Source organism: Heliangelus exortis, chromosome 1 (genome assembly GCF_036169615.1).
Source record: "Heliangelus exortis chromosome 1, bHelExo1.hap1, whole genome shotgun sequence".
Classification (NCBI taxonomy): domain Eukaryota; kingdom Metazoa; phylum Chordata; class Aves; order Apodiformes; family Trochilidae; genus Heliangelus; species Heliangelus exortis.
The window spans coordinates 136975520-137001408 of record NC_092422.1 but is presented as its reverse complement, the minus strand read 5'-3'; the positions used below and the strand labels follow the sequence as shown (position 1 = coordinate 137001408).

The 25889-nt window shown below is 38.3% G+C and overlaps 2 protein-coding genes and 1 long non-coding RNA gene across 17 annotated transcripts in view; 1 reads left to right on the top strand and 2 right to left on the bottom strand.

The window, feature by feature from the left end:
- DNM1L (dynamin 1 like) overlaps positions 1–6348 on the bottom strand; it is a 38005-nt gene extending 31657 nt beyond the window's left edge. For 4 of the 10 annotated variants that reach the window (XM_071726854.1, XM_071726836.1, XM_071726873.1 and 1 more), the window contains exon 1: positions 6051–6331. In XM_071726854.1, coding sequence (XP_071582955.1) covers positions 6051–6152 — 102 coding nt within the window. In that variant the 5' untranslated portion in view covers positions 6153–6331. Of the gene's footprint in view, positions 1–6050 lie in introns of all 10 variants that reach the window. The other 6 variants (XM_071726817.1, XM_071726828.1, XM_071726846.1 and 3 more) reach the window with 3 other exon arrangements.
- LOC139787651 (uncharacterized) overlaps positions 1–25889 on the top strand; it is a 376416-nt gene that overhangs the window by 8108 nt on the left and 342419 nt on the right. The window lies entirely within an intron of this gene.
- Positions 14842–25889, bottom strand: part of FGD4 (FYVE, RhoGEF and PH domain containing 4) — a 103729-nt gene continuing 92681 nt past the window's right edge. For all 6 annotated transcript variants that reach the window (XM_071769165.1, XM_071769178.1, XM_071769186.1 and 3 more), the window contains 6 exons: positions 25371–25401; positions 25102–25197; positions 24575–24700; positions 22650–22790; positions 21148–21288; positions 14842–20916 (listed from right to left, as the gene is read on the bottom strand). In XM_071769165.1, coding sequence (XP_071625266.1) covers positions 20659–20916; positions 21148–21288; positions 22650–22790; positions 24575–24700; positions 25102–25197; positions 25371–25401 — 793 coding nt within the window. In that variant the 3' untranslated portion in view covers positions 14842–20658. The remainder of the gene's footprint in view (positions 20917–21147; positions 21289–22649; positions 22791–24574; positions 24701–25101; positions 25198–25370; positions 25402–25889) is intronic.

Here is a 25889-nt window from a genome sequence, read left to right as displayed (position 1 = left end):
CTTATGTGTTGCCTCTGTCATGAGTTCCCTCCACACCGCTCTCCTTACACATCTAATCATTTTCTGATCATTCTTCTGTGCTTCAATGAGGTTGTCCTTAAAGGCAGACCAGGTCTCTTGACCATCAGTGTCCTATTACTCACTGGATCCAACCAATTAGCTCAGTAAATAAGCCACAGCCTGCTCCAATCCTTAAACAGTCCAAGTAGCAAGAAGGCACCAAATACAAGATCAGCTGTAGGCTCACTGCTGCACAAGAACCATGAGATTGTTGACATCCATTTGCTGAGAATGCTGCATATTTCAAGTATTACTAAAATAATAATGAACTTGTATCAGCTGCAACAAGTTTTCATGTCATCTTACAAGAATCTGCTGCCTTCCTTCTGTCTATCTTTAGACTTCATGAGTGCTTTGTGATGCCAGTGTAAAAAAAAAAAAATCATCTGTGGAAAAGACCTTTATAAGGAAACATGTTTAATAAATTACTGAAAATTCAAACAAGAAAACTGGTTGAAAGGAGTATATACTGTGTTCACTCCTTTCGATAGAAGCTAATAAATGTCTTAATACGGAAAAACTGAAAACAGCTCTTGAAACAATACAGATTTACTGCCAGACAGCACACGAAAATAAGGAAGTAGTATCAGTATTCCCCTATGACTTTTTCAGTGGCACAACAATAAAACATTTGAGAAGGACAATAAGGAACTGCAAAATAGGGGAGATTTCTCAGTGAGATATAATTCCTGAGGAATTCTCTCTCAAAAAAAAGCAACATATCTACATCGATGTCTATGGTATAACTATGGCAATTTTTCAGCTTCCACCACAGAAAGATTATAAAAGTCCTGTTGGCTAAATTATACTCTTAATAATACATATTGCTCACTAGATTTTAATTCTTTTATTGGAAAATACAACCTAATGCATTTTTGCTATGATCTCATCCCCAGGAATAAGACAGGTTCTTTGAAAAGAAGTTCTCTGCAGTAGCTACCCTGGAAGAGTAGCTATAATTAGAACAGGGCAAGATTTCTTTTTTTCTTTCCTTGTTTTGCTAACATGAATTATGCTGAAATAAAAGGTCAGCACACATGCAATTCCAGAGCAGTTCCACTAGAAAGCTGCTTTGGTTAGAATATTATGGAAAAATTTTCCTATATGAACTAGGGACACACCAAGCTATGTTACTTCTAAACAGACAACAAATTAAAAAAATGTATTTCCTAACCAGAAGATAATTTTAAAGTTATAAGCAGATTCAGTGACCTATTGTAAGGCATTCTTTGAAATAAAATTATACTTCTAGCAGGATGCCCGAGTTGGTGGATCCCAACTTGAAAAAGCAGTGAAACCAGCATAATTCACTGCTGGTTGTTGCAAATGCATTTTCTTTTTGATAGATACTATGTTTGGTAAACATAAGCAGCTAATTAATGTCAACCTCACTTTGCTGCTTGTCTGAAACAGACACCAGAACAGTCAGGACATGATTTGAGAGAAGGAAGCGATAGGAAAAAAAAAAAACCAAAACACAGTTACACCCAATACCAGATACGGTGAATGTCAGATATCAAGCCAAACAAAAAACCAAACAAACCAGGAAGTTTGCAAAACATTTGGAAGAAAACCCAAGCTCTCCCCAATCAGCATAGCCAGCACTGAAGGTCTGATCCAGCTACATCTTTTACAAATGTAGATACAAATGTGGTTTTGCATCTTCTTGAAATCCTAGAAAAGATCTCTGGATCAAAAAAAAAAAAACAAAAAAAACAAAAAAAAAAAAAAAAAAAAAAAAAAAAAAAAAAAAAAAAAAAAACACACAAAAAAAAAAACCAAAAAAACCAAAACTCACAAACCAAGACAGTAAGAAAGACTGAGCGGAGCTTGGCATGGGGTTTTCCTGGTTGCTTGCTACAAGCTGAAGTTTCCTTTACCTAAATTTGGCTTCTTGCAAATACAATGAAAATGCACAAAAATAAACTCAATAAGCTGAAGTGGCTTGAATTTCTGTTCCCCTGACCTTCTTTGACATAGAAAGGTCACAGAAGCACTGCTGAGCATCTGAAGTTTTAGACCAGGTCTGTCTCTCTCAATCCAAATGTTCTGCTTACAGCATCCACTGTATTCTTGTCATCCCAGCAGACAGGACCGTAATGAGTTTCCCATTGCTGTCAGCTTCCAAGTAGGCAAATTAGCATCCTAACTGTTTGGCCTAACAGAATATACATAATTCAAATGCTCAGGCTATCTGTCATCTCAGATCAAGAAACATTCCTCCTTGCCAAAAAAAAACTGGTCTAGCGCTGAAATCTCAAACATGATACTTATTCCAAACAGCAAAACCAAAGAAACAGATATAATGCTCATCTGAGACAATCACAGAGGCTAAGAAAACAGGTCTTCTGAATGGAAAAAAAAAAAAAAAAAAAAAAAAAAAAAAAAAAAATCACACAAAACAGTCTATGTTATATATTGTAAACTACATCTGCCTATTTGAAGTCCCAAAGTAGCATTAAATTAAGATTGAGGAAAAGTACCATATAAATCTGCACCTGAAAGGTCACTTTAAAATCTCATTGAGATTTTATTAGTTTCTAGATCAATTGTACCATGATGTCTCTACTAGAATCAACACTACCAAGTGCAAATAAAGCCCACAACTTGTTTTCATAATGTCAGTATCTGAAGAACCTTACTTCAAAACTGACACTAAAGTTCATATATTACTAGGTCAATGACTTCTAAAAATATAAACCAGATTCCAATAATTCAATGATCTGGAAAAAAAAATAAAGGCAGTTCATTTTCACAAATCTCTAGGCAGAATCTTTGTGGTTTCTTAATTTTTTAAAATTTATTCTAAAAGCCAGACCCACTTTTGTAGTGTAGGCATATAATTTTTGTAGGTATAGCTAGCATTTATGTTACCTTAATATATACAACACCATGACTAATCAAACATGTTGCCCTTGCTTCCTTTTACAATAATTTTAATGCCTGGTTGAGGCATTTCAATGCCATCTTGTTATCCCTTACGAGTACAGATCACAAAGCATTGCTATAAAACACATCAGAAGGTTGAGTATCACAGCATGCCTGAACAAATATTAATATAGTACTCCCAGCCTGGATATTATTATTTTTTTTTTCACTTCAGTAACACAGTTCCAAAATTAGAATTGAAAAAATGAACCAGGGAAAAAAACACTACACCTATCTAGGAAAGACAAAAAAAACCTCTGCAATACTAATGAAAAGTTGACAGTCTGAGGGTGTCCTCTGCATTCTTTCAGCAGCAGTCTTCATTTTCTTAAAAAACCCTGTCAGGAGTTAATCCTGTCAGGGTTTTCCTCTGTTTCACAGGATACAAACATAAACTTACATGGTATTTATGTGGAGAATGAGAAAGAATTCTTGTAAGACTGAGTCACAGGAACACCACGAGAAGAAACAGAAGATGCCATCTAAATGTATAAAATTATCTGAGAAATATTTTGTTATTAGTACCACAATCCATCTAGAAAGAGGAAAAGTTAAGACTTCAGTTGCTCAGAATACAAGGATGGTAGGAGATTAATCCCAGAACAAGAGGAGGAGCAAAGGGGACATGGGAAACACAAAACACTTAATACCAAATTAAGAATTATAAGCAGTTTCTAGTTCTACATTCTCTAGAAAACAAAGAATTAACTTGACGCACAGAGGTAGAAATAAAGAATAATTTAAGATAGACACAAGTATAAATCAATAAAAGGGTAGAGATGCAGAAGACAGGTGAGAAAGATAAACAGCAAAAACTCCTTTTAAAACTCCTTAAACTCCTGAATACGTAAAAAAAGTCATTTAAGAAAAGCAACAAGCAACTGGAAGGAAAAAAAGAAAGCATAAGCAATTAACAGCTACAAGAATCTGAACTGGTAGCATTTGTTTCCTACAAATTAAAACGGAGATGCAAAATTCAAAACTGTTTGTGAGTATTATTCAAAGAAAAACATTGCATATGCCAGTAGGCTACAAAGAAAAGAACTGTGTGATCAGACTTAAAGGCCACACAGCACTTAACCAAAAGTATCTCAGGAACCAGACTGGTTCACACATTTCAAAAAAACATGGAAGTTAGCTACCAGAAGCAAAATTGTAAGTTCTAAGGCCATATTTGAGACACTGCAGAAATCTGGTCCACAATAAACTAACTTCAAATTAATAAAATAATCAAATTTTATTTAAATTAATTGCATAAAATAACTACATACAGAATGAGCATGTCAGTAAAGACAATAATTACTTCCAACAATCTTAACTAAAACCAAAACAAATATACAGCTTACCAGACATATTGCTATGTATATTCTTGGAATCTATAAAGGACATTCTTTTAAAATGCTAAGAACTAACATAATTCAAATATTTTTAACAATACACTGAATGCAGCACTGAACAGATATTAATACTGGTGGGTAGACCATTGAAGTCAAATGCAGGTCAATCCTGTCTTGATGCTCAGTATCTACTGACACAAAAAATTAACTAGGGCAAAGCTGTTTAATAGGGTAATTTTAAAAAGGTCTCTTCAAATGCATTTCATAAAGTGAAACAGAAAAAATACTTTTACAGAGAAAAATGCCACACCCCTGTCTTGCACTTTCAGTTGCATAACTAAAAAAAAAAACAACCCACAAAACAAACCACAAGAAAACCCAGCTTGCTTGTACGATTTTTACAGTAAAAGAGATTTAATGTCTTCATAAAGAGATGGACTCCTGTCAGCTACAAAAATAGCAAGTACCTAATATAGCTCACTACTGCAGAGTCTCTCCCACCTAATTAAAGTATTCTAGATTTATTTTATAAAGTAGCTAATATAAAGTCAATGAGTCTAGGTGATTTGTATTGGTTAAACAGAATGACAGCCAATTGCCTCACAACCAATTCAATACTACAGTTGGCTTTGAGCAAACCTATTCCACGCTTCAACAATGCGAAGGCTTTTAACATACAGAGCTCACATGTTTCAAGTCATACAATGAAATCCCTAATTGCAGAAGTGCTGGTAGTACTGCCTTAGGTAGGTATGGTATTGTCAAGTAATATCAGATATTCAATAAACACGGTTAATTTCACACAAGCAGAGAGATCCATCAACTTTCATTTTCAGAAGGGAGAACGAAAATGAAACGTTTATTAATAGAACAAAATGAGCGTCAAGTTTTCGCTGTGTTTAATATTATGATTGCTGCAGTTCTGGTCACTCATGTTTTGCTGTTAGAAGTTTAGATGAAGAACGCCAACCCACGTGAAGAGATCTGAAAAGCTCTGAGCTATCTCCGAGCCCAGCAGAGGCTTTATCGGGCTGAGCCGCTCACGCCGTTTCTGTCAGAGCCAAGAGAGGCTGTCTCTGCCCTTCACCTTCCCTCCCCAGCATCAGCCGAGACAAAGAGGTCCCAACCGGCAGGAGAACCCGCGGCAACGGGAAACGACCCACGCCCGCAAGATGGGCCGTTCCGCTACCACGCTCCGTTTATTCAGCCCTTCCCGGCGGCTGTCAGTGAAGCGAAGCCACCGACGCGCCCATGGAGGCAACGGGGCTGGCAACTGGATCCTGGGGGGGACCGGTGTGTCACCCACCCAACTCCACCTCCCGGTTTTAGGGAGGGCCGAGGCAGAGCCAGGGGAGAAGGAAGGGCAGCCCTGGAGAATTCCTCGGCCGTTCAAACCGTTCAGTGCCAAGGCGGGTGGTGGGGGAGGGAGCGAGGGAAGACGGTGTAAGAGGCACTCCCGTTACAAATGGTGGGAGTTACAAATGGGGAGGCAGAGGAGCTCGGGGAAGGAACGAGGGGGACTCGGGCTGCTGTGGGCGGCCGGGGCGGACGAGACGCCCGCTCCTGCCGCCCGTGTCCCCCCTGTGCCCTTGGCGGAGGCAACGGAGGGTCAGCACCACCGGAGGCGCGATGGACGGCTCGACTTCGCCCTCTGAGTAGCGAGGGGCCCCGCCGCCCGCTCCCGCACCCCAGCCCGGCCTGCCCTGCCGCCCCGCCTCGCCTCACCTGCGTGCCCACCACCACGATCTGCGGCAGCTGGATGATGTCGGCCCCCACCGTGTTGAACACATCCTGAAGCTTGTTAATCACGGGGATCAACGCCTCCATAGCGGCGGGGGGGGAGGGAGGGACGGGAGGGACGGGGACAGGGAGGGGGAGGAAGGCGGAGGAAGGCGAGGGCCGGGGGAAGGCGTCGGCGATGAATGGGCGCGACGGGCAAGGGCTCCCGTCAGCCGCCCCCTCCGCCTGCCGCCATTGGCGCCGGCCCCCGCGCACGGCGCGGTACCCAGCAGGCTCTGCGCCGCCGCCGGGCGCAACGTCGCCGCCGGGCATCACGGGAGTTGTAGTGCGGCGGGAGACTCCGGCGAGCGCGGGCGCCCCCTCAGGCGGCAGCGTCCGTTGGGGGCTGTTAACGGCCGCTGTGTGGAGCGGGAGGCAATGTCTGCCTAGGGGCCTCAAAGCGTTTGAAGAGCAGACAGCGACTACAGCGTAGTCGCTGTGATCCCGTATTACAAGCCATTCCCAGGTTTTAAATTTAATTTTTTTTTTTTTTTTTTTTTTTTTTTTTTTTTTTTTTTTTTTTTTTGTATGATAAAGGTGATCCCCCCTGGGGGATGGCCCTTGAGTTTGAGGTGCCACAGGCAGGCTGGGTGTGGGAGGCAGGCCTCATGACCAGCCAGGGTGACTGCTGGTCTTCAGCAAGCAGCGTATTATGGCCACATACATTCGAGGCCCTGTGTTTTGGAAACTGTGTTGGAAAGCAGGGAAGAACCAAACGCGCCCCCACTATCACCTCTGCTTCACCAGGTGTGGTGGCACTGCCGCCTCACTGCAGCAAGGAAAGGTGCTGAATTGTCAGATCTTGTCAGCTTCTGGTTTCACAAAGCCAACAGCACAGGGAAACAAAATTGCTGGGGATAGGGAGGAACCGCATTATGGAAGTCTCTTCAGAGGAATAAAACAACTGGAGAAGATCTGGTCCTCCAAACTGCAGCAAGCTTATGTTCACATATTAATTACAATGGACACGTTTAAATTGGCTGCGTTTATTCTGTTTGCTGTTTTGTGGATATTTTTGTTTCTGCTCTAAGTCTCAGATAATCTCTGCAGCTGAAATTTTCTAACTCAGATGCAGAGAGTACAGGTGGATGAGATGTCTGTCAGGATCTGGAAAGGGGGAAGCTCTGTGAGATCTAATGCTCAGCTGCATTATACAAGAAAATAGAATGAAAGCAGAGGATGATTTGTGATGCGAGAGCACAACAAATAAGCTGTCTGATCTTGAAATGTCTTACCCTTGAGTGCCTTTTCTCCAAGATAAATTATGAATATGCTAGCACTGACCTGAATTTTGGCTTTGTCCTTTCTTGTAAGCCAAGATAGTAAAGTACTTCTGAAAATGTTCTGGATAGCATAAGAGACTATATTCTTATTCTATACAAACTGGTCTTTTCCCATCTTTATGTCTTGAAACCCTCGAATTTTGAAGAAAAGAACATAAAAAGGAAATACTTCCTTATCTATTTATCTTTACAACAAGGTTTCTTATTCTTACCTGGGAAATTCCACACTGCTTGTCGGGAGAATAGTATTTTGTGATAAAAGCATGAAGATAGCTGAGCAAGTTGAAACACTCAAAAAACAGTGTAAAATTTTGTGAGGAAGGTCCTGAATGACCTGCTGGGGAGGGGTTCTTGTCATCATACAGGCACGATTATCCATCAGTTTCACCTCTTAAGCTTTCAGCATGCTGGAACCAATTGCTTTCAGAGATAGATCTTTAATACCAGGATGCCTGTTGGCATCTGCCCCTCCTTCTTCCAGGATAGTAGCAAATGCTCCCTGCATTTCACTCCTGACACAGCAAATACTCTTTCTAAAGGGTTTGCTATTCTCCCACCGCTTTTATTTTCACCGACACCAGCGGTTGTGAAGTTGAGTAACTGCAACCTGATTTTTATTTTCCTTTAGATGAAAACTGGGACATACCAGAAAGCATGTAGAACTGGAAAAGGGTCAGAGAGGGACAACAAGGGTGATAAAATGTGTGGAACAGCTTCAATGTCAAAACCAACTATGCTAAGCTAAGAGTCTTCACCCTACAAAAGGAATGGTGAGGAGCAGGGAGGATTAGAGGTCCCTGTAATCATTAGCAACCAGAAGTTGGTTGAAGAGCATCAGTTTTATTTACTCTCCCTTTCAGTACAAATATTTTGGAAGGATCCAATAACACCAGGACAAAATACAGACAGTAGCCCCTGATGGGTGGGTTGCTGAACTCCTTGCCAAAGGATGCTGTAGACAGTAAAATTTTAAATGGTGTTTGGACAAGTTTAAGAAAGATAAATGTATTGCATGTGTAAATAGCTATGTAGGAATCAAATGTAGCTCTGGATGTTTCTGAACTGACAGTGATTGGAAGCTGGAATGACATGATGCAAAAATAGCTGTTTGTACTTGCCCTTTAGTCTGTTCCGGGATATCTATTCTTGGAATTTCATCAGTATAATACCTCAAAAAGCACACAGAAAATATTAGTTGGTGAACCAGGTTGAGATACCCTAGCCTGTGCAGCAAAGGTGTTGAAAGGCCTGTCAAGGGCAGGATACCCAAATGGAGATAAGACAACTAGGATGCAGGAAGTTATTTAATGAAGGAAAGCAAGGAGAAGGGAATAAAGAAGATATGAGGAAAGATTGGAATGCAAAGTCTAACATACTGCCCATTCCTGGCTAAAAAGTGGGATCTGGAAATGCCTCTGCTATCAAGTGTCATGTCCTGCACCAACTTAAAAAATCCAGCATGTGCCTCAGCCCAGTCAAGAACTGTGCCAAAGGAATAAGCATTTTAACAAGGGATGGTTGTCTGTAGCTTTAACTCTAACTTTCCATGGCTGATTATATTGTACTGAGCAAGAAACTGATCTGATAAAAGGCAGTAGTAGTCAGACTGGTTATTTGCCACAAGTTAATTGACATGAGAAAACAGGAGCTGCCCCACTGAATCTGACCTGATATTCGTCTGTCTCAGACTCTCATCTCTAAGGCTGTTCAGCATCAGCCCTCTGGGGAAAATGTAAAAATGCAGTAATAAGATCTTCTGGTTCCAAAACTGCGTATTAAATAATTTTTATATTGCTGTAAAATCTGAAGTAGACAGTTCAATATTTCTTCCATTTTATGTAACTGGAAACTGGATTGCTTTATGTACCATATAATAGCTATTTTTTGTCCCATCATGCTAAATTCTTGGCTCCAGTGACATCCTATGGCAGTAAATTTGCTGATTTAATTATGCATGGTGCAAAAAATCAATTTTGTGCCAATTTTAAAATCTTCCGATTTCATTGTAAGCCTCCTTGTTTTTATGTTTTAAGTCAGGAGAACAAAATTTCCGGTATTTCTTCTCCATGACAGGAATTTCTTTAGAGTTTTGCATTATCATCTGCTTCCATTCTTGCTCAGACAGCTGGAGTCTCTTTAATATTGACATACAGACAGTAGTGGGGAAGTCATTTGCCATTTATTTTATTCGCCAGACCAGGAGACCACAAACAAGCACCTGGGTAAAGTATATTTCCTTCTCAACATACTTGCCTAGAGGAAGAAAGATTTGATTATCATAATCCAAAATATCAAGTATGTAATGTAATATTTGCACTGCATACTTAGTCATCCTACCCTGTACTGCACAAACAGTATTAGCACAATACTTGTGTAAATCATTCCTTAGTAATGTCACCTCTTGGAACCATGTAAGACAGTGGTTACATGGGCCTGGCAGAGCCTGATTTTTAAGTGAAGTCAAACTGAATGGTGGTTTTGTATTCTCCAAAGCAACCTCCTCACAGAGATAACTTTAACACTTTATTATAGCTCGTCCACCATCTGCACAGTAAACACTATTAGAAGCTGAGATTAATAAATTCCTGAAAGCCCTTGAGAGAATAACCCTTTGTTTGAATGATGTACACAGATTTCCCAAGCTGACTTTTTCTAAACCTTGTTCTTTTTCCAGAACAAACAGAAATCAGAGGTTTCAAATCCATGGTCCAGGAACTGTGCTGAATTGGCAAAGGGAGCTCTCCTACACACTTCAGCTGGCTGTGAGAGGGTCCAGTGCTGGTAGGAATTTGGTTTTTAGTGTTACCTGTGCTGAGGCTCAGTCTCTGACAAAACCAAATAATCCTTGGTTTTGTCAGAACAAAACCATCAAACTAAACAACTGAAAGTTCCTTGTTTATGTTCTCTCACTCTATTCACAGGGAAGTTATTTATTTAAATTCATTGAATATTTGGGCTGTCACACAAGTTCTCATGAAACATGCTTGCAGAACTGAAAGCAGGTTTCAATTTGAGGAAGATGTAGGGCACAGAAGGTAAGAGCCACAGAGCAAACACAGCAGTCAAAGGTCATCAATCAGTAACGAAGCCCAAGCACTCTGTAAGACATCAGTGTTTCTGACAAGGCCAAAAGAGGTAAAAGGTTTACCTGCAGATGAAAAAAAATCACTGAGTCATTCTGAACTGCTCAACAGTGGTCTCTGCCCCCTTTCCTCATCTTGGAGGGGAGAGATCTCTCGGAATACCCAATACAACAGTAGCATCTGCTTCAGTGAATGATTTTCACCTCTCCAGTTGCCAGGGGACTGTTATATGTACCTGAGCTGAGAAGTTATTTCCTCTCCAGGTGAGGTGAGCTGCTGAATTTGTCTGCTGAGCATTGCTTGGTGATATGAAGTGCAAGTGCACAGTATTAAGTCAGTAACCTCGTGACTTCTAACCAGCAGATTTCTGTTTTCCTCATGTCTTTTGATAGGCTCACCAACAACCTCAGCATTCATTATAGGACTTAATTGTCAAAGGATGAGCATTATAAATAATATCAGACTTAATTATCAAAGGATGGACATTATAAATAAGCTGTTTCTCACTCTCATTATGCAGTCGAGTGTAGGTAATTTTTCACTTGGTATTTCCCCATATCATTGTAAAAGTTTCAGCTATATCTTTTTGACAGGAGTCTTCTGCTTGTTTTGTATATGGAGTGCAGCTGAACAGAAAAATCAGCAGGTGGTGGTGTAGAATCTAAGGATTTCCTCCCCAGAATTTGTGTCATCTGAGGTCAAACAATCTCATGGATAACAAATTGCCTAACAGAGCTTAAAAAAGTGATTTTAAACGTAGAAACACCCACTGGAGAAATTTCCCATGGATTTTACAAGGTGTATTCTTGAAGCAATGCCAATCAACAACAATAAATTTGAAAGAAAATATGAAATATTTGCTGCATGCATAAGGAATCCAATGGGAAGGTGAAGACTACTTAATATAAAGGGCCAAGTTTTGTAACTAATGCAATAACCTCTTGTCTGATATCAAGAAAGTAACTTTTGATTGGAAAACAAAATGCACACTTAGTTAGCATTCAGCTGAGACAATATAACTATAAAATTAAAATCAAAAACCTTACCCCGGCCAAGGATGTAGGATGTAGCAAACAGCAAATTTGCTGGTATTCAGGAGGAATTAAGCTAGTCTCTTCTACTTTGGGAATGAAATTTTCATTAAGGCTGTTCCTGTGGTCTTTTTAACATAAAACAGTATGCCAAGAGGAGCATTTCTTATTTTAAAAATACATGTTTTCTTGAGCATGCTGCTTTTTATATCATAATTGTCACAGTTTTAGGTTTAAACTGGAAATAAATCATTCGAGCATATGTGATTTCCAGCATTAGAGCCTGCACATAAGATTAATGGATACTTCAAGCACAGGTACCTTAAGCTTTTTAGTTCAGGTCCGAGTTGCAGTTCTGGAGTGGACATTTTATGTCTTTACCCATCATGCTTTGTTTAGCATCATGGAGTTGTCTTGGTGTGCATGGATGGGAGTCTTGTAACATGAAACAGAATTGCAAGATGTCCTTCAGCCACTAAAGATCATTCAGTTAAGAGGAATAGGTTAATTTTAGTCTGAAATTAAATACCAAAATACAACATAGGCAAGGTAGGTCTTTTATAAATACTTGACTCCCAAAGCCTTAAGCTAAAAAATTGGGATTCCCTCTTTCAAGCCAAGAAACATTCATGTAAGGCAGAACAAGCAAAGCAGGTAGCTCTACATAGCTGTGCAATAAGTCTAAATGGAATTATGGTTGAAATCTCATCTTCCATCGTGAGGTCATTAATTTAATTTCTACTGTGGGAAGGTTCTTGCATTCAGTAGCAATCAAAGTCCAAACCCCATTTCTGTGAAGCAGGGACCCTTGCCTAGAGTTTGGAAGAATGAGTATGTTAAAACATGCTCAAAAGAGCACAAACATCCAGGGTTACTTCAGAGCACAAGTATCTCATAAGATCAGAGATACAAGTTCAGTGTCCAGTGGACCAAAGAGAGGGTTCATCTCCCCATGTTCCCCGAGCAAGAGTGTCACGGTGAGACACTCCTGCCTGAGACAGGAGCAGGAAAGGGCAGAAGAGAACATGAGATTTTGAGAGGCTACAGAGAAAGGTGAGAAGGTAGTTCTGGATTCTGCTCCCAAGACAATTTCTGTGTCTGGAACCATTAGTTATTTTAATATTTCAAATACGGAAACTAAAGCTAGGCACCTCTGAAATCTTCAAGCTAAGTAGGGTGGTATTCCGTAAAACTAATGTGAAGAAGTTTTGGCAACTAGAAATCCATCTGCAGTCCACCAAGTTTTACCCTAGATTCATAGCTAAAGCTCTGTTTCACAAGGGCATACTTCTGACAGCAGATATTTCTTTCATCTACCAAAAGAAGAAGAATATTATATGTGTATATATATATAGAGAGAGAGAGAGAGAGAGAGAGATTTGGTGGCTGAAATTCTTTATGAATTCTCTTGATAAGATGATGCCAATAGTTAGACACTATGTGAGTTCTAACTAGTGATAAGAAGCACTTAAAAAAACCTCGAACATAAAACAAAACAAAACAAAACAAAAAAAGGGGGGGGGGAACCAAACCAAACCAAACCAAACCACCCACAAAAAAACAAATACCAAATCACAGCTGCAGCAAGTGTAGCTACCAACTGGAAAACTTAAGACTTCAAATCAGGCAAAGGAATTTGAAAAATAAGCTATAACACAAAGAAATGTAACAGTTTGAGATAGCAGATAGCATTCTGCTCATGACACCAGAATATCATGGTCTTGAGACACAAACAGAAACTAGCAACAGAGACATGAGGTAGACCCCAAGCAAATAAAGTCAGCCAGGTTTTTACCACATGAACTGGGTCTGAGAAGGCTTAATATTTTTGTGACTGCCTAGTGCATGGGGCCAAGAGGCAGAGGGCAAGAGGTTCCAAGACAAAATGGTCAGCAATGATAAGGATCTCTCTGCTTGTTCATTAGAGACACCACAGGACCCTCCAAGTGATTTCTTTAAGGAAACAAGCTCCAAGTGATGTGTTTACATAAGGCAGGTATGCCAAGTCTCATGTGAGGAAGCTCATACAAAGCCAAGAACAATTTTGTGGTAATGAGAGGTAGCATTAGTCAGGCTCCTATGGAGGGCCAGAGAAGATGCCATCTACCACTAATTTACCAACCCTGGACTTGATGGGCTCTTGGGCAATTTGCTACCGAGTAGAAGTATCAGTGCTTATTAAACCAACTGATAAAAAGAAATTAAGTAGGAGTTGTGATTATGAATTTCACGTAGCTTTAATGTTATGTTTTCTTATTAAAGCACATTTTTAGGGTAGCTTCTGCTATTTTTATCTCCACATAGAGGGCACTACAATGTGCTTACTGAATAATGGTCCTGGAACAATGAATCACAGGGCAGGGAATCAGAAAAATTAGTGGGAAAAAATATGTAAGAAGGAAGGAAAGCATTACTTTTTGTGATTCATCAATACTTATTTTCAAATTGGGTTTGCAAAGAGAAGAAAATGAGGAAACTAAACAAAACCCTTGTACACAGCTCCTCCCAGACAGGAACTAAACTGACAAGTAATGCAGCAAATTTTTCCTCTCTATATTTTGGGGAAAGTCTTTTCTGCAACATTGTGCCCACCTGCAGGAGAAGAGGAAGAAAAAAACAGATACAATCAAAACAGACTTACTGTGGCCAGATGATGGAAACAGGAGGCAATTGCAAATGGTTCTTTCTGTCTGTTAAAGGGCACTTAGAAAAGGAGCAGCTGCAGCCTACATGGCACTTCCATCAACTCAATGTGTGCTTAGCTAGCAAATGAACGTAAAGGATCAAAGTTGTGCATGCTTAGGATCATGATCCAGCTAAATACCTGATCAGTTTTTGCTTTGCAGAACCACTCCAATTCAGTGAACAAGAAAGCACCCTGAGCACCTGCTCCCTGCTTTGTTTCATCATTTTGTTCAGATCAGTGCTTGCCTAACAATAAGAAAAATGTGGGGCTGCACTGAACACGTTTCATTCTTTCTGCACATTTCTATGGGGGTGGCATTGTTGAAGTCCATGAAGTTCTTTCATAACATCCTGGTCACATGAGAGAACATTATTATTCCCATTACAGAAATATGGATCTAAACTGTGAAGTGTTGCATCTATTATAGTCACAACCTAAGACATCATAGCATTAGATACAGCCCTTTACATGTTCAGAATGAATCTTCTATCAACTTAGAAGTACTTGAGTATCCAGCACTTCAGCAAATTAGATACCAGTGTCCCAAAATTGGTGGGTCCCTACGGTCACACACACAATTGGAACTGCAGTTTAAAAATTTCATCAGCAAAGTAAGCAGTAGGTGGGCAAAGAAAACCCAAACCAACAAACAAGTCAACCAGCAATACTTATTTAATGATGCTTTTATTTTACAGGATACAAATTTCTTTTCATTTTAAGTACTCAACAGGAATTAAAGTGCTTAATTTTTACAATTCTCCACCCACCTTATGACCCAATATACATATATTACAGAAAATATATACAGTATTTGCATTTTTTTTACATTCATATATTTCTTGACCATAAAATGACCACTTACATTTGCAGAACTTACAACAGCATTTATATTTCACTTTTTAAATATTCTTCACTTTATTGCAAAACCAGAACAAATTTACCCCTCTTCCAAATCTCAGTATTTTTAAAAAGTGTTTTCTCAAACCAGAAATGTTTCCATAATGAAAAGGAATTAATGTGTATAGCCTATAATTCTGATGTCAAACATTACTTCTGATCCAGCTTCCACTAAAATTAATGTATTAATCCACCTTGAGGGCTGCTGAATAGAGAACATGCTAATTAAAAAAACCCCAATACTTGTATTGCAAACTGTTTCCTATATGCAACAAATCTGGCTTCTTTCTTCAAAATACTAGGACACATACATGCAAAAATGCTTTGACACAGTTCCCCCCTTTTCTGAATTTTTTAGCCATCAATAGTTAATGAATCTACAAGGATGAACTTGAAACTGAAGCAGGCTGGTGTTGATGCAGTGGCTGAAAACATGTTTTATTCAAAGAAATCTGCTTGAAAATTTTAGTCAAGAAAAAACACGTTCTACATTCACTTGTGCTAGGAAGAGGAAGGGTGAAAAAAAAATGCCATAGTTGAGTCTGGGAAGAAATTTAATCACCAGATTTTCAAGGAAGCAGACTGAGTGCCTTACTGAGTTCCGAGTGGCTTCATTTTGAAATAAATGAGGTTGAAATAGTAAACCTACCACAAAAGCAGATCTACTTCTGTTGATTTTTTTTCCTCTGAAACGTGTACTCAACCCAGTCACTATACATTATATTTTGAATGCAGCACAGTGTATTTTTTGATTGTAAAATACTCCTTGAAAACAGGTCATCTGAATAATAATCTCAAATATATAAATACACATATATACATATACACACACATACATATGTATATGTGCATATATACACACATATACAATCATTAAGTTAAAGTTGTGTTCTGTTAAAGGAAAAAGGATTTAGGAAACAATCTGACTAGCAGATTAAAACTCCTATCCAAGGAACATACTTCACTATGGTCCCATGGGTCAGCACCAGCTAGGTCAATTCCTCATACCAACAGGCCACAGACTGGAGAAAAAAATCTAAGTCCATATATTTCATTTCAGATTTCAAATAACACTACACCACAGACTAAGAATGATGCCCATTTCACCACTGGTTTTATCCTAAGGATAGTCAACTCTGCCACAAAATTATTTCTGTTCTCCAACCACTTACTTTTTGTTATAAATTTCCAGCTGTTTGCACTCACCCTACATCAGTTATCTCCAACTGAAACCTATCTGAAGCTCAGCTGAACACTGTGATTCCAGATGAGACATAGTAAGACAGCAGCTCTCAAACTGGTGAAATCCTGATTTTCCACCAGTGTCTTTGTATAATATAAGGCAGATTCTGTGTGAATTTTAAGTAAAAAAAAAGTATATTAACTTCAGCAGGTCTACACTAGTTTACAACAGACCTCTAAATAGATTCATGGAGAAAGCTCCTTTTTTATTGCTTAGAATTATTTCTACATGGAATGTTTTGGGGTTTTTTTTTTTTGTGATAGCCTTTCCTTCATTATAAAGAGCCACTAGCATTTGTTCTCATTTAATCTTGTCTTCAAATAAAAGGCTGACCTGTTTCTAAACCAGCTATGTGGTGATGTAGGTTTAAAAAAGCCACAGACAAAACAAACAAACAAACAAACAAAAACTAAAAAAATTCAAAACCAACAAAGAAACCCCAAGAGCCTGTCAAGTGTCTCCACATCTTGCCCCATTATTTTTATATATACATAGGTATTATAATTATTTTGTCCTCCTGACTCCACTTGGAACTCTTCAGTGCATGCTTCTATAGCTCAGCTAAAATTTATGCATGTGGTACATATTTATTCTACATTTAATCAGTGCCCTGGCTTCATCCTTAATTTAAAAATAGGAATAAAAATCCTCTTTTCTAAGAAAGGGATTTAGAATATTTGAGGAAATTTATAAAGCACTTTGAGAAGGTTTTTCATGAAAAGTGCCACTATATATTGCATGCATTTAAGGTTTAAAATTAAATACATTTTGGAATAAATAAAACTACCCAGTGTAAAGGGATATGAAAATACCAGATCCTATAGATTTCACAGAAGCTCTTCTATCAAGCAGGAGTAGATGATATCAGAAAACAATTTTCAGAGGATCTGGAAGAATGGTGCAGATGTGCAGATAGCATGATACATTATTTTTCCATGATGGGGGAAAAATACTGTCATATTGAAAAATGTATTAATACATGTTACACACATAATGCTAAAATTAAGCCACAGTTCTGTTGAACACAGATAAAACCACACACAAAACAACTTTTGAACTGCTTTAGGCTGCACAGAAGATTGGTCACTATTAAAGGGAGAAACAAGCATTTCTTGAACAGAAAAATCTCAAAGCTTAAATAATTCAGCAGAGCATTTCATACACATTCATGTATTATGAATGAAAGCTCAGTTATAGTAAATTCCTTACACACACAGCTTAGTGCTAGTGGATTTACTGCCCTAAAAAAAAAAAAAAAAAAAAAAAAAAAAAAAAAAAAAATTAACAACTGAATGGCTTATACCTTGTTAGAATGATAGTTTTAATTTGACTGCTTTGGTCATGACACCGAAGCTGCAGCAGTTACTACTTTGAATTTGTTCCTTTGTGGCCACAGTTTACAACTTGGAGAAAAATTTTGGATGCTTTAAGGGGGAGGCTTCTTTGTGGGGAATGGAGTAAAACAGGGTGGTTAAATCTAGAAACACTTTCTCCATCTTCTGATCTCTAACATTGGTGGTACATACTTTTCCTACAAAATACACAAAGAACCATAGATTTGAGTGCCAAGACGTTTTGACTCAGACCAATTCCAACGAGGCAACTGATTATGAGAGCAAGAAATAGGTTTAGCTGGGGTAAATAAAATATTCCATGCAATATAAACTTTAATGACAGAGAACAAACATGAGGCTAACATCCAAATAAATAACTCCCAATCCTAATTTCATTTCAAATTGTTTATGCCCAAATGCAGGGCTTTGTCTGGGAGATGCTGAAATCATTCAGGCAGCTTCAGAAACTCCATAACACTACTGCAACAAGACAGCTCAGCAATTGCTGCTTCTGATAATTTCCCTAATCATTCATCTAGAGTAGGTATTCCTACTTGGCTCAGAACTAAGTTTGCAGGAGCTTGGAAAACTTAATACACTACCTGGTTACAGTCATACCAACACATTGTTTTCACAATAGCTTAGTCCATCTTATCTGGGGACACCTATCAGGCAACTCTTCCCCAGACATTCAACAACTTCAACATGGGAAACAACGCTTTTATATATTAGGGTATGATCAGATGACCCTCCAGATCCCACAAGTCTTTTAGAAGACAGTGACCACGAAAGGAAGTTAGCCATGGAGAGCTCTTCTTGCTTACCTGAATATTCCCCCATCCCTCATCAAGATACACACAAGATGACAGACACTAGCTAGGGAGACACAGCCAGAGATTTACACATCTCTGTACACAAAGTGAAACAAAGCAAGCTGAAGCTGCCCATAAATAAGTATATCTGACAGTAGAAATACTCTTAGGGATAGATACAGATATTAGGGATAGAAATATTCTCTTAGGGAATTACAGAAGAGCTTGTACTAGAGTTACATGCAGAATAATTTGGACACGAGGAGCACCCAAAGAAGAATTCAGAACTGATATGTGTGAAGTCAGTTGTAGAATTGGTACTCTACAATGCCATGTCCTGATCATTACTAACATAAGGTGTGAAGTTTTGAAGGCTAAAGGCCATGTTGGAATTGTGCAGGTGAGAGCAAAATCCAGCCCACTAACATTAAGTTGCCTGACATTAAAAAACAGAGATTACTTTTAACAATACCTTGTTAAATTCTAAAGGAGTATATTTTTTCCCATAGTGTTGCAGAAAAAGTGGGAATGGGAGTTCGGTGGATACTTTGTCTGAAAAGTCCATTATAAAAAAGCAACACTTTAAATCTTCCCTCCTGTTACTAACAAAACTGGACTTGACCTGAGCTCTTCAGCTTGACATGATTTAAAATACAGATCACAGTTATACTGAGAAGTAAGACTCCTCAATGTTCTTATGAAAAGTTGATTGCAGAAGTTAAATATTTTCTTTCCTTTGAGGGGTCAGAAAAGGAAAGATAATGATTATTTTGTCTACTTGATAGTCAATCACTACCTCTGAATTGGCCATATTTCATCTGAGGAAGTTACAGCAAGAATTTCAGGGAGGTCATTTGCCTTTGTGTGTAAAAACCCAAATATGAATGGAAGTTCATATGGGACTTAATACTGCAAAGCCAACAAGTCCTTATTCCCACAATGCAAAATGCAAATAACGTCAGTTAATGCAACTTGAGATCTGCAGGCTCATACTTCATATCAGATTCATATGAAGTAGGCTCTACTTGATAACAATAGTCCTCAGAGATTGTTGCCATAAATAAGTATGACAGTAGCTGATCTTCTGCAAAAATTAGAAGATACGAGTTCAAAATGTTCTTTTGTTCTAATAACCATCATAGCAAAAATACAAGTTCTCAGAAGGTTACTAGAATCTGTTGCTTTTCTCAAACCACATACTGCATTTTAGTAATGAACTACAGCACTCTTAAATATAACAGTGATAGGACACTGAAGAAAAGTGACTATTCTTTTTTCAAACACAAGTGGAACTTACTTGTCCATTGCATGCCACTTACGTTACTGCTATTTTTTAATGCTTAAAAATATCAAGATCATTAAGTGTCAGTTATTAAAACAAATCACTGAACAGTATTTTTTAATTTAGGACTGTGTTTAATTTCAAATAGAAAACATGCTTTTTAAATAAATTATTCACTAATACGAACCCAGTATCATGAAATCCAAGAAAAAAATCAAGTATTGTACATTTTTAATACTGTATATATATTATATATTGTTTTCTCATATTTTAGGTATTCGTTTCTAGGTTGAAAATCATTAGATTGTTTCCTTGATAAATTCAAACTTTAAAAGCCAATATACCTGTGTAGGCAATTTGCATTACTTTAAAAAGACAAGTGAACACAACATATCTACAGAGCCATGGAATTCAATCTATAAACTACATACATGAAACCAAATTGTCCCTGCGTGTTTAGCTACAGATCTATTTTGGCAATGTGGAGGTATATCTTTTATCCTGTTGCAAGTCCTAACACATAAGTAGGAAGCTTCAATATTTGCATTCTTTGCATCTGAAAGTAGCAAACGTTAACTGAAGAGCAACTGGATTTTCAAAAAAATTTGCATCATGACGAACAGTGAAGTTAGTAAGTTTTCTTATAGCATTCACATTTTTTTAATAGTCTCTGAAATGGACCTGTACATCACTTTTAACAACAGAACATAAATATAAGAAAAAGATCCCTAAAAAGACCAGAATTTTTCCCAAACATAAAGTGCTAAGATGTGTACGGTAGTAGGAAGTTTCTTCTTTATTTTTTTTTTTTTTTTTAATTTTGATTGAGCAATGAAAGGTTAACATATAAGTTAACCACAAATTCAATTGAAACCTTTTAAAAATGCCATGTGTTCTTGAGCTTCATCTTTCAGATGTTTTAGAAGACTCAGGTTGCTCTTCTACATTCACTGGCACTTCATTTTGACATTCTGTTGTCTCACCTTTGACAGCCAAATGGATAACTTTTAGCCATTTCTGTTTGAGTTCCTCATTGTCTGCAGCAAAGCTATGCACAGACTTAGACTGGGTCAGTTTGAAGCTGTGTGGGAGGTCAGCACTTCTTGGAGTGTCATCTACTGTATATCCCAGAAGTGGAATTGTAGCCAGAGCTTTGACATCCTAACAAGAAGGAGAAGTTTCTAATTAAGAACACACAAATAATCTGCTGGAGAGCTTCTTCTGTACAGGATTTAAAAAAAAAAAAAAAAAAAAAAAAAAAAATCAAAAAAAAAAAAAAAAAAAAAAATCAAAACCCCGTATCTTTCCTCCATTCCCAAGCTGTTTGACTTCTCTTCCCCTAATGTCAGTGACAGTAATTATTAAAACCTTTTCCAGCTTCTCTGTACATACCTGTGGAGCACCATACATGTACAGCACAAGAGCTTCCTGTTTAGGTATAACACACCATGCTTTCTGCCAGGGCTTGGATTTTTCCATGTACTGAAGAAAGCTACATATGACACTATTTCCAGAGACTTCTGCAGATTCAATCTAGGAGGTAGTATAAAGCATAAAAAGTAAAATAAACTTTCCTTAAAGAAAGACTAAAATCACCCAGAACAGAAAAAAAAAAAGAAATAGATGGATAGCATCTGCAAAAGAGCTTAAGCAAATACCCAAGAAAGATCATGAAAGACCAATTTATGGAGACAATAAGTACAATGCAAACATATAAGCACAATGTGTGCAATCTGGTCATTCTTTCATCAGTAATTTTGGATTATACACTTCAAGACCATTTTAAATCTCACTTTGACACTACAGCTAATCTTTCTTTTTATCTTAGTATCTACAACGTCTGACTTCTTAAAATAACATCACGTTAGGCATCAAGTGCTACTCACTATCCAGTACAACAGCTACTCTGTTTTGGCAGTCAAAATATTATGACAGGATCAGATGCAAACACATTTTTAAGAATAACGTAAGAATGCAAGCACTAATTCTAGACAAAAGATTAGGTAGATTGCTTAAAATCTGAAGACAGAGTGACAGGCTACTCAGGTTAAATAGTGATCCTGAGAAGAGCAGAAAGACAAAATGATTATGTGTTAAAATTTCCTTGCATCATTTTTCTTCCCCTCTCCTAGTGCTGATGCTGCTGGATGCTGCAATATTGTTGCCAGCCATGGACATTTCTAAGAGACACTATTGCTCCTTCCACTACCTTAAAAAAAACACCATGTCAAGAAGCAGGAGCCTCTTGACTAGAAGGCAAGCAAGCAAATCCTGTGGTCCCTACTCTCTCTCATTTAAAAGAATGTGGTAAAGTGTAGTCAAGATAACATGGATTATGAACTGTAATGAATTATAATCTCCATCTTATTTTTTTCCTTTTTTTTTTTTTCCCCTGTTGGTATTCAGCTCAGAGTTCAACCCTTTTTTGCTACATTCCAAGATAAACATATGCCCTGACAAAGTTAGGATGATAGTCCTCTGTGGTATGTTAGAGGCACTTTAAAAGGGCTGATAAAAGGGGATTTAAGAAATGTGAAGGGCAATTGCAATTCTGTTTTCTATTTTTCCTCCTGCTCATAAATTGCACAAGTGCAGAAGATGAAAACTGAAGATGTACAAGGAAAGGTACTCTCTGATCACATTAGCTGATGTAATGTAAAATAGCAAACAAGCTCTAAGGTTCATAATTCCTCATTTAAAAAAAGATTGTAAGGAAAAAGTAGTCTCATTCAAGACGAACGGTGAAAACCAAAATCCATCAGATGGAATAAATTCAGTCCACACACCCTTTATTTCTCAAAGAGAAAGCATGCCCACAATGCCACCATTTTTCACCTACTGGTGAGCTAAAACTGTTTGCAACTATGCACATATAGTATTTTGAAATGACACACCTCCAAGATGCCTTTCCTCTTCTTTTCTTCACTGTCTGTGCAACCAATTATAACATGATAGCAGTCCTTGCAGACTTTGTTCAACTTATTGCCATCGTATTCTAGGTGTGCCTTGTAATCAGAACATTTCCAGCAAACCACCTTAGAAATGAAAAAGAAAAACATACATACAAATTTTCAGTGTTTCTAAAATTTTCTAAAAACGGAATTTAATAAAAATATCATTTTATCTACCCAGTAATATTTTCCTTAATTATTCATAACAAGAAATACAATGGCTTTATGACATGTCAACTTAATTGAAAATAAAGATTTTCAAAATTTGTGTCATTGCTTCTTAACCAGAAGTGCCTTTTATTATTTACTTGGTGGGAACTTTTTACTTTGTATAAAACCACATCAGGCTTTCAATTATATCTGTAGGTTAAAAAAGTTAGGAATGGAGTCAGATTATAGCAGAAGCCATGCTGCAGAAAGAAAATAGTCCAGTTTTTAAATTAAAGTGCAAGAAGGTGTGATAAAACTACAATAGATGTTATATATTAGATTAGTTAGGAGTCTAAGCAAAAGGGGGGAAAATAGGAATGCTATTATCTTAAGATTAATAGAGGAGTTTTAGAATGATCTAGAAATAATCCCCAGGTGACAACATTATAATCAATAACTGAGAGCTTCTGAAGAGGTCTGTAGTGTCCTGCAAAGCACAAAAGCAGCACCGTGCATGCAGTAAGAAAAACGTTGGGAAGAAATCACACAAGACAACCTGTAAGACAAAAATTAAACCTGGGCTTGCACTACCACCTGCTGGAGAAAGGCAGAGCTGCTGGATGGCAAGGAATGAAAACACAGTACACTTGCTCATCTTTTATTAATTTCTGAAAACTCTCAAGTCATACCACTACCTCACAGTCACTTTAAAGTAAGTGGCATTGCTACTGTAGCATCATAGAATCACAGAATTGGCTGGGTTGGAAGGGACCTCAGAGATCATCAAGTCCAACCCTTGACCCACCGCTGCAGTTACCAGACCATGGCACTGAGTGCCACATCCAGTCTCTTTTTAAATATCTCCAGGGACGGAGAATCCACCACTTCCCTGGGCAGCCCATTCCAATGCTTGATCACCCTCTCAGTAAAGAAATTCTTTCTAATGTCCAACCTAAACCTCCCCTGGCACAACTTGAGACCGTGCCCTCTTGTCTTGCTGAGAGTTGCCTGGGAAAAGAGACCAACCCCCCCTGGCTCCCCCCTCCTTTCAGGGAGTTGTAGAGAGTGATGAGGTCTCCTCTGAGCCTCCTCTTCTCCAGGCTGAACAGCCCCAGCTCCCTCAGCCTCTCCTCACAGGACTTGTGCTCGAGTCCCTTCACCAGCCTAATTGCGTCCACACATGGAAAGCAGAAGTAACACTGTCTCCCCTTCCTAACCTTCTCTCCTTCCCTGGTCCTTTCTGCATTGTTTACACAGTTACACACTGAACCCAGCTGGGATGTTGTTAACTCGTTGGAACAATCTTAACTGCAGGTATTCATGGTCTTCTTGAGGAGAGGAGAGAGAAGGTAGTAGATTGGTAGGAGGAGGCAGCCAGCACTTCCTGGGATGATGATGGTTTATGTCAGTTTAATGTGGTCTTGAAACTTGAGATCAGTGGAGGCCACTCAGGAGAAACAGTACTGTATGTCCAGGGGCTCAGGACATTTTACACAAAAGCCCATCTTCCACTGCTCCAAATGACTTCCAAATTTCCCATGCCAGCTAAAGGAGACAGAGGATCCTTTGTGGTATGCCTGACACAGCTCCTCCTTCCAGCCACAAGCACAGCAGGGAACTGATGCATAACAAGCAGCCATCAGAAGTCAAGTAGGTGCTTAGAACTGTTCTCCAGGCCTCCTCAACAGCTACAGATTTAGCCAAAATTTTGCACTTACATGTCCACATGCTCGGCAGTGGTGCCTTCTCCTTGTCAGTGCATTAAAAGGCTCCTTGCATTTCATGCACATGGTTACTTCATTGTCTCGTATCCACCTCGGTGCTCTCTTGCCAAGCTCAGCATTCTGGAGAGGGGTGAGAGGAGGATAGGAAGCTTAAAAAAAAGCAGTAGAAAAAGTTTTGCAGGACTTTAAATAGAGAAAATAATTATTCTCTCCCTCTAGAAAGGAAATGGCAAAACAGCTCAATGTGGACTTTGAAATCAATACAAGAAACAACAAAGACTGCAGTCAAAAATGGTTATGCATCACTGAAAGGGTATTCTGTTAGGCATTTTAAGAAAATAAGAGGCTTGTTTATAAGGCTTGGCATCATGAAAAAAAACAATTACCAACAAGATGACTACTTTGTTATTCCTCTGCTATAATAAAAAAGAGTTCAACAACAAAGTTTCTTGCAAACTTTCTCTGGTTATTGAAGAACAAAATGGGTACTAGAAGGTTACAAAGTAGTAACAGCAACTTACAGAAACCTCAACAGGCATGTCTTCATATTCTTTAGCAATAGCATTTCTGAAAGTTTCATTCCTCTGCTGAAAAGCTTCGATAGTATTCTGAAGGGCCTAAAGAAACAATAGAGAAATTCTTCAAACATAATAAATTTTAAATGGACTCTCTGCATTCTGACAAGTTACTGATTAGCAGAGGGAAGCTATACCCAGAAATTATGAATACTACTTTTTTGAGTACTTTAGTGAAAAACTGTTTAGAAAATAAAGAATGTAGATGAATTTACCTTTATCCATTCTTCCTTATCTTGTTCAGAACTAAAAGAAATATTCGATACATTAGTACAGAATGAGTTCAGGAAACATCTCATTATGAACAACTTCTTGCAAAAGTCAAGCTTCTGAAGTAATTCTCATTAATTTAAATGTAAGCAATGTTAATAATTAACTATACAACATTAAAAAAAAAAAAAAACCAACAAACACAACGAAACAGAAAACAAAAGTAATTTCCTTAATGGTTTTCTTTGTTGTTGTTGCTGCTGTTTAAACTTGTCCACAGTGACAAGAAGAGTATCCAACTAAACCAAAGGAAAATATGTGTTTTAGTATTATAAACCGAAGAGAAGAAATTACCCTTTTCTGCTTTAGGCTATCAGGGCAGATACATATGACTTAACATTAGCACAAATAAGATACACAGAAATGAGAGAGGAGCCATATTCAACTCTGATATTGTATGACAATCTTGTCCTCAAAATATACCAGCAGGATTTGGACATTCAAATCTTGGAAAAGCACCTTAC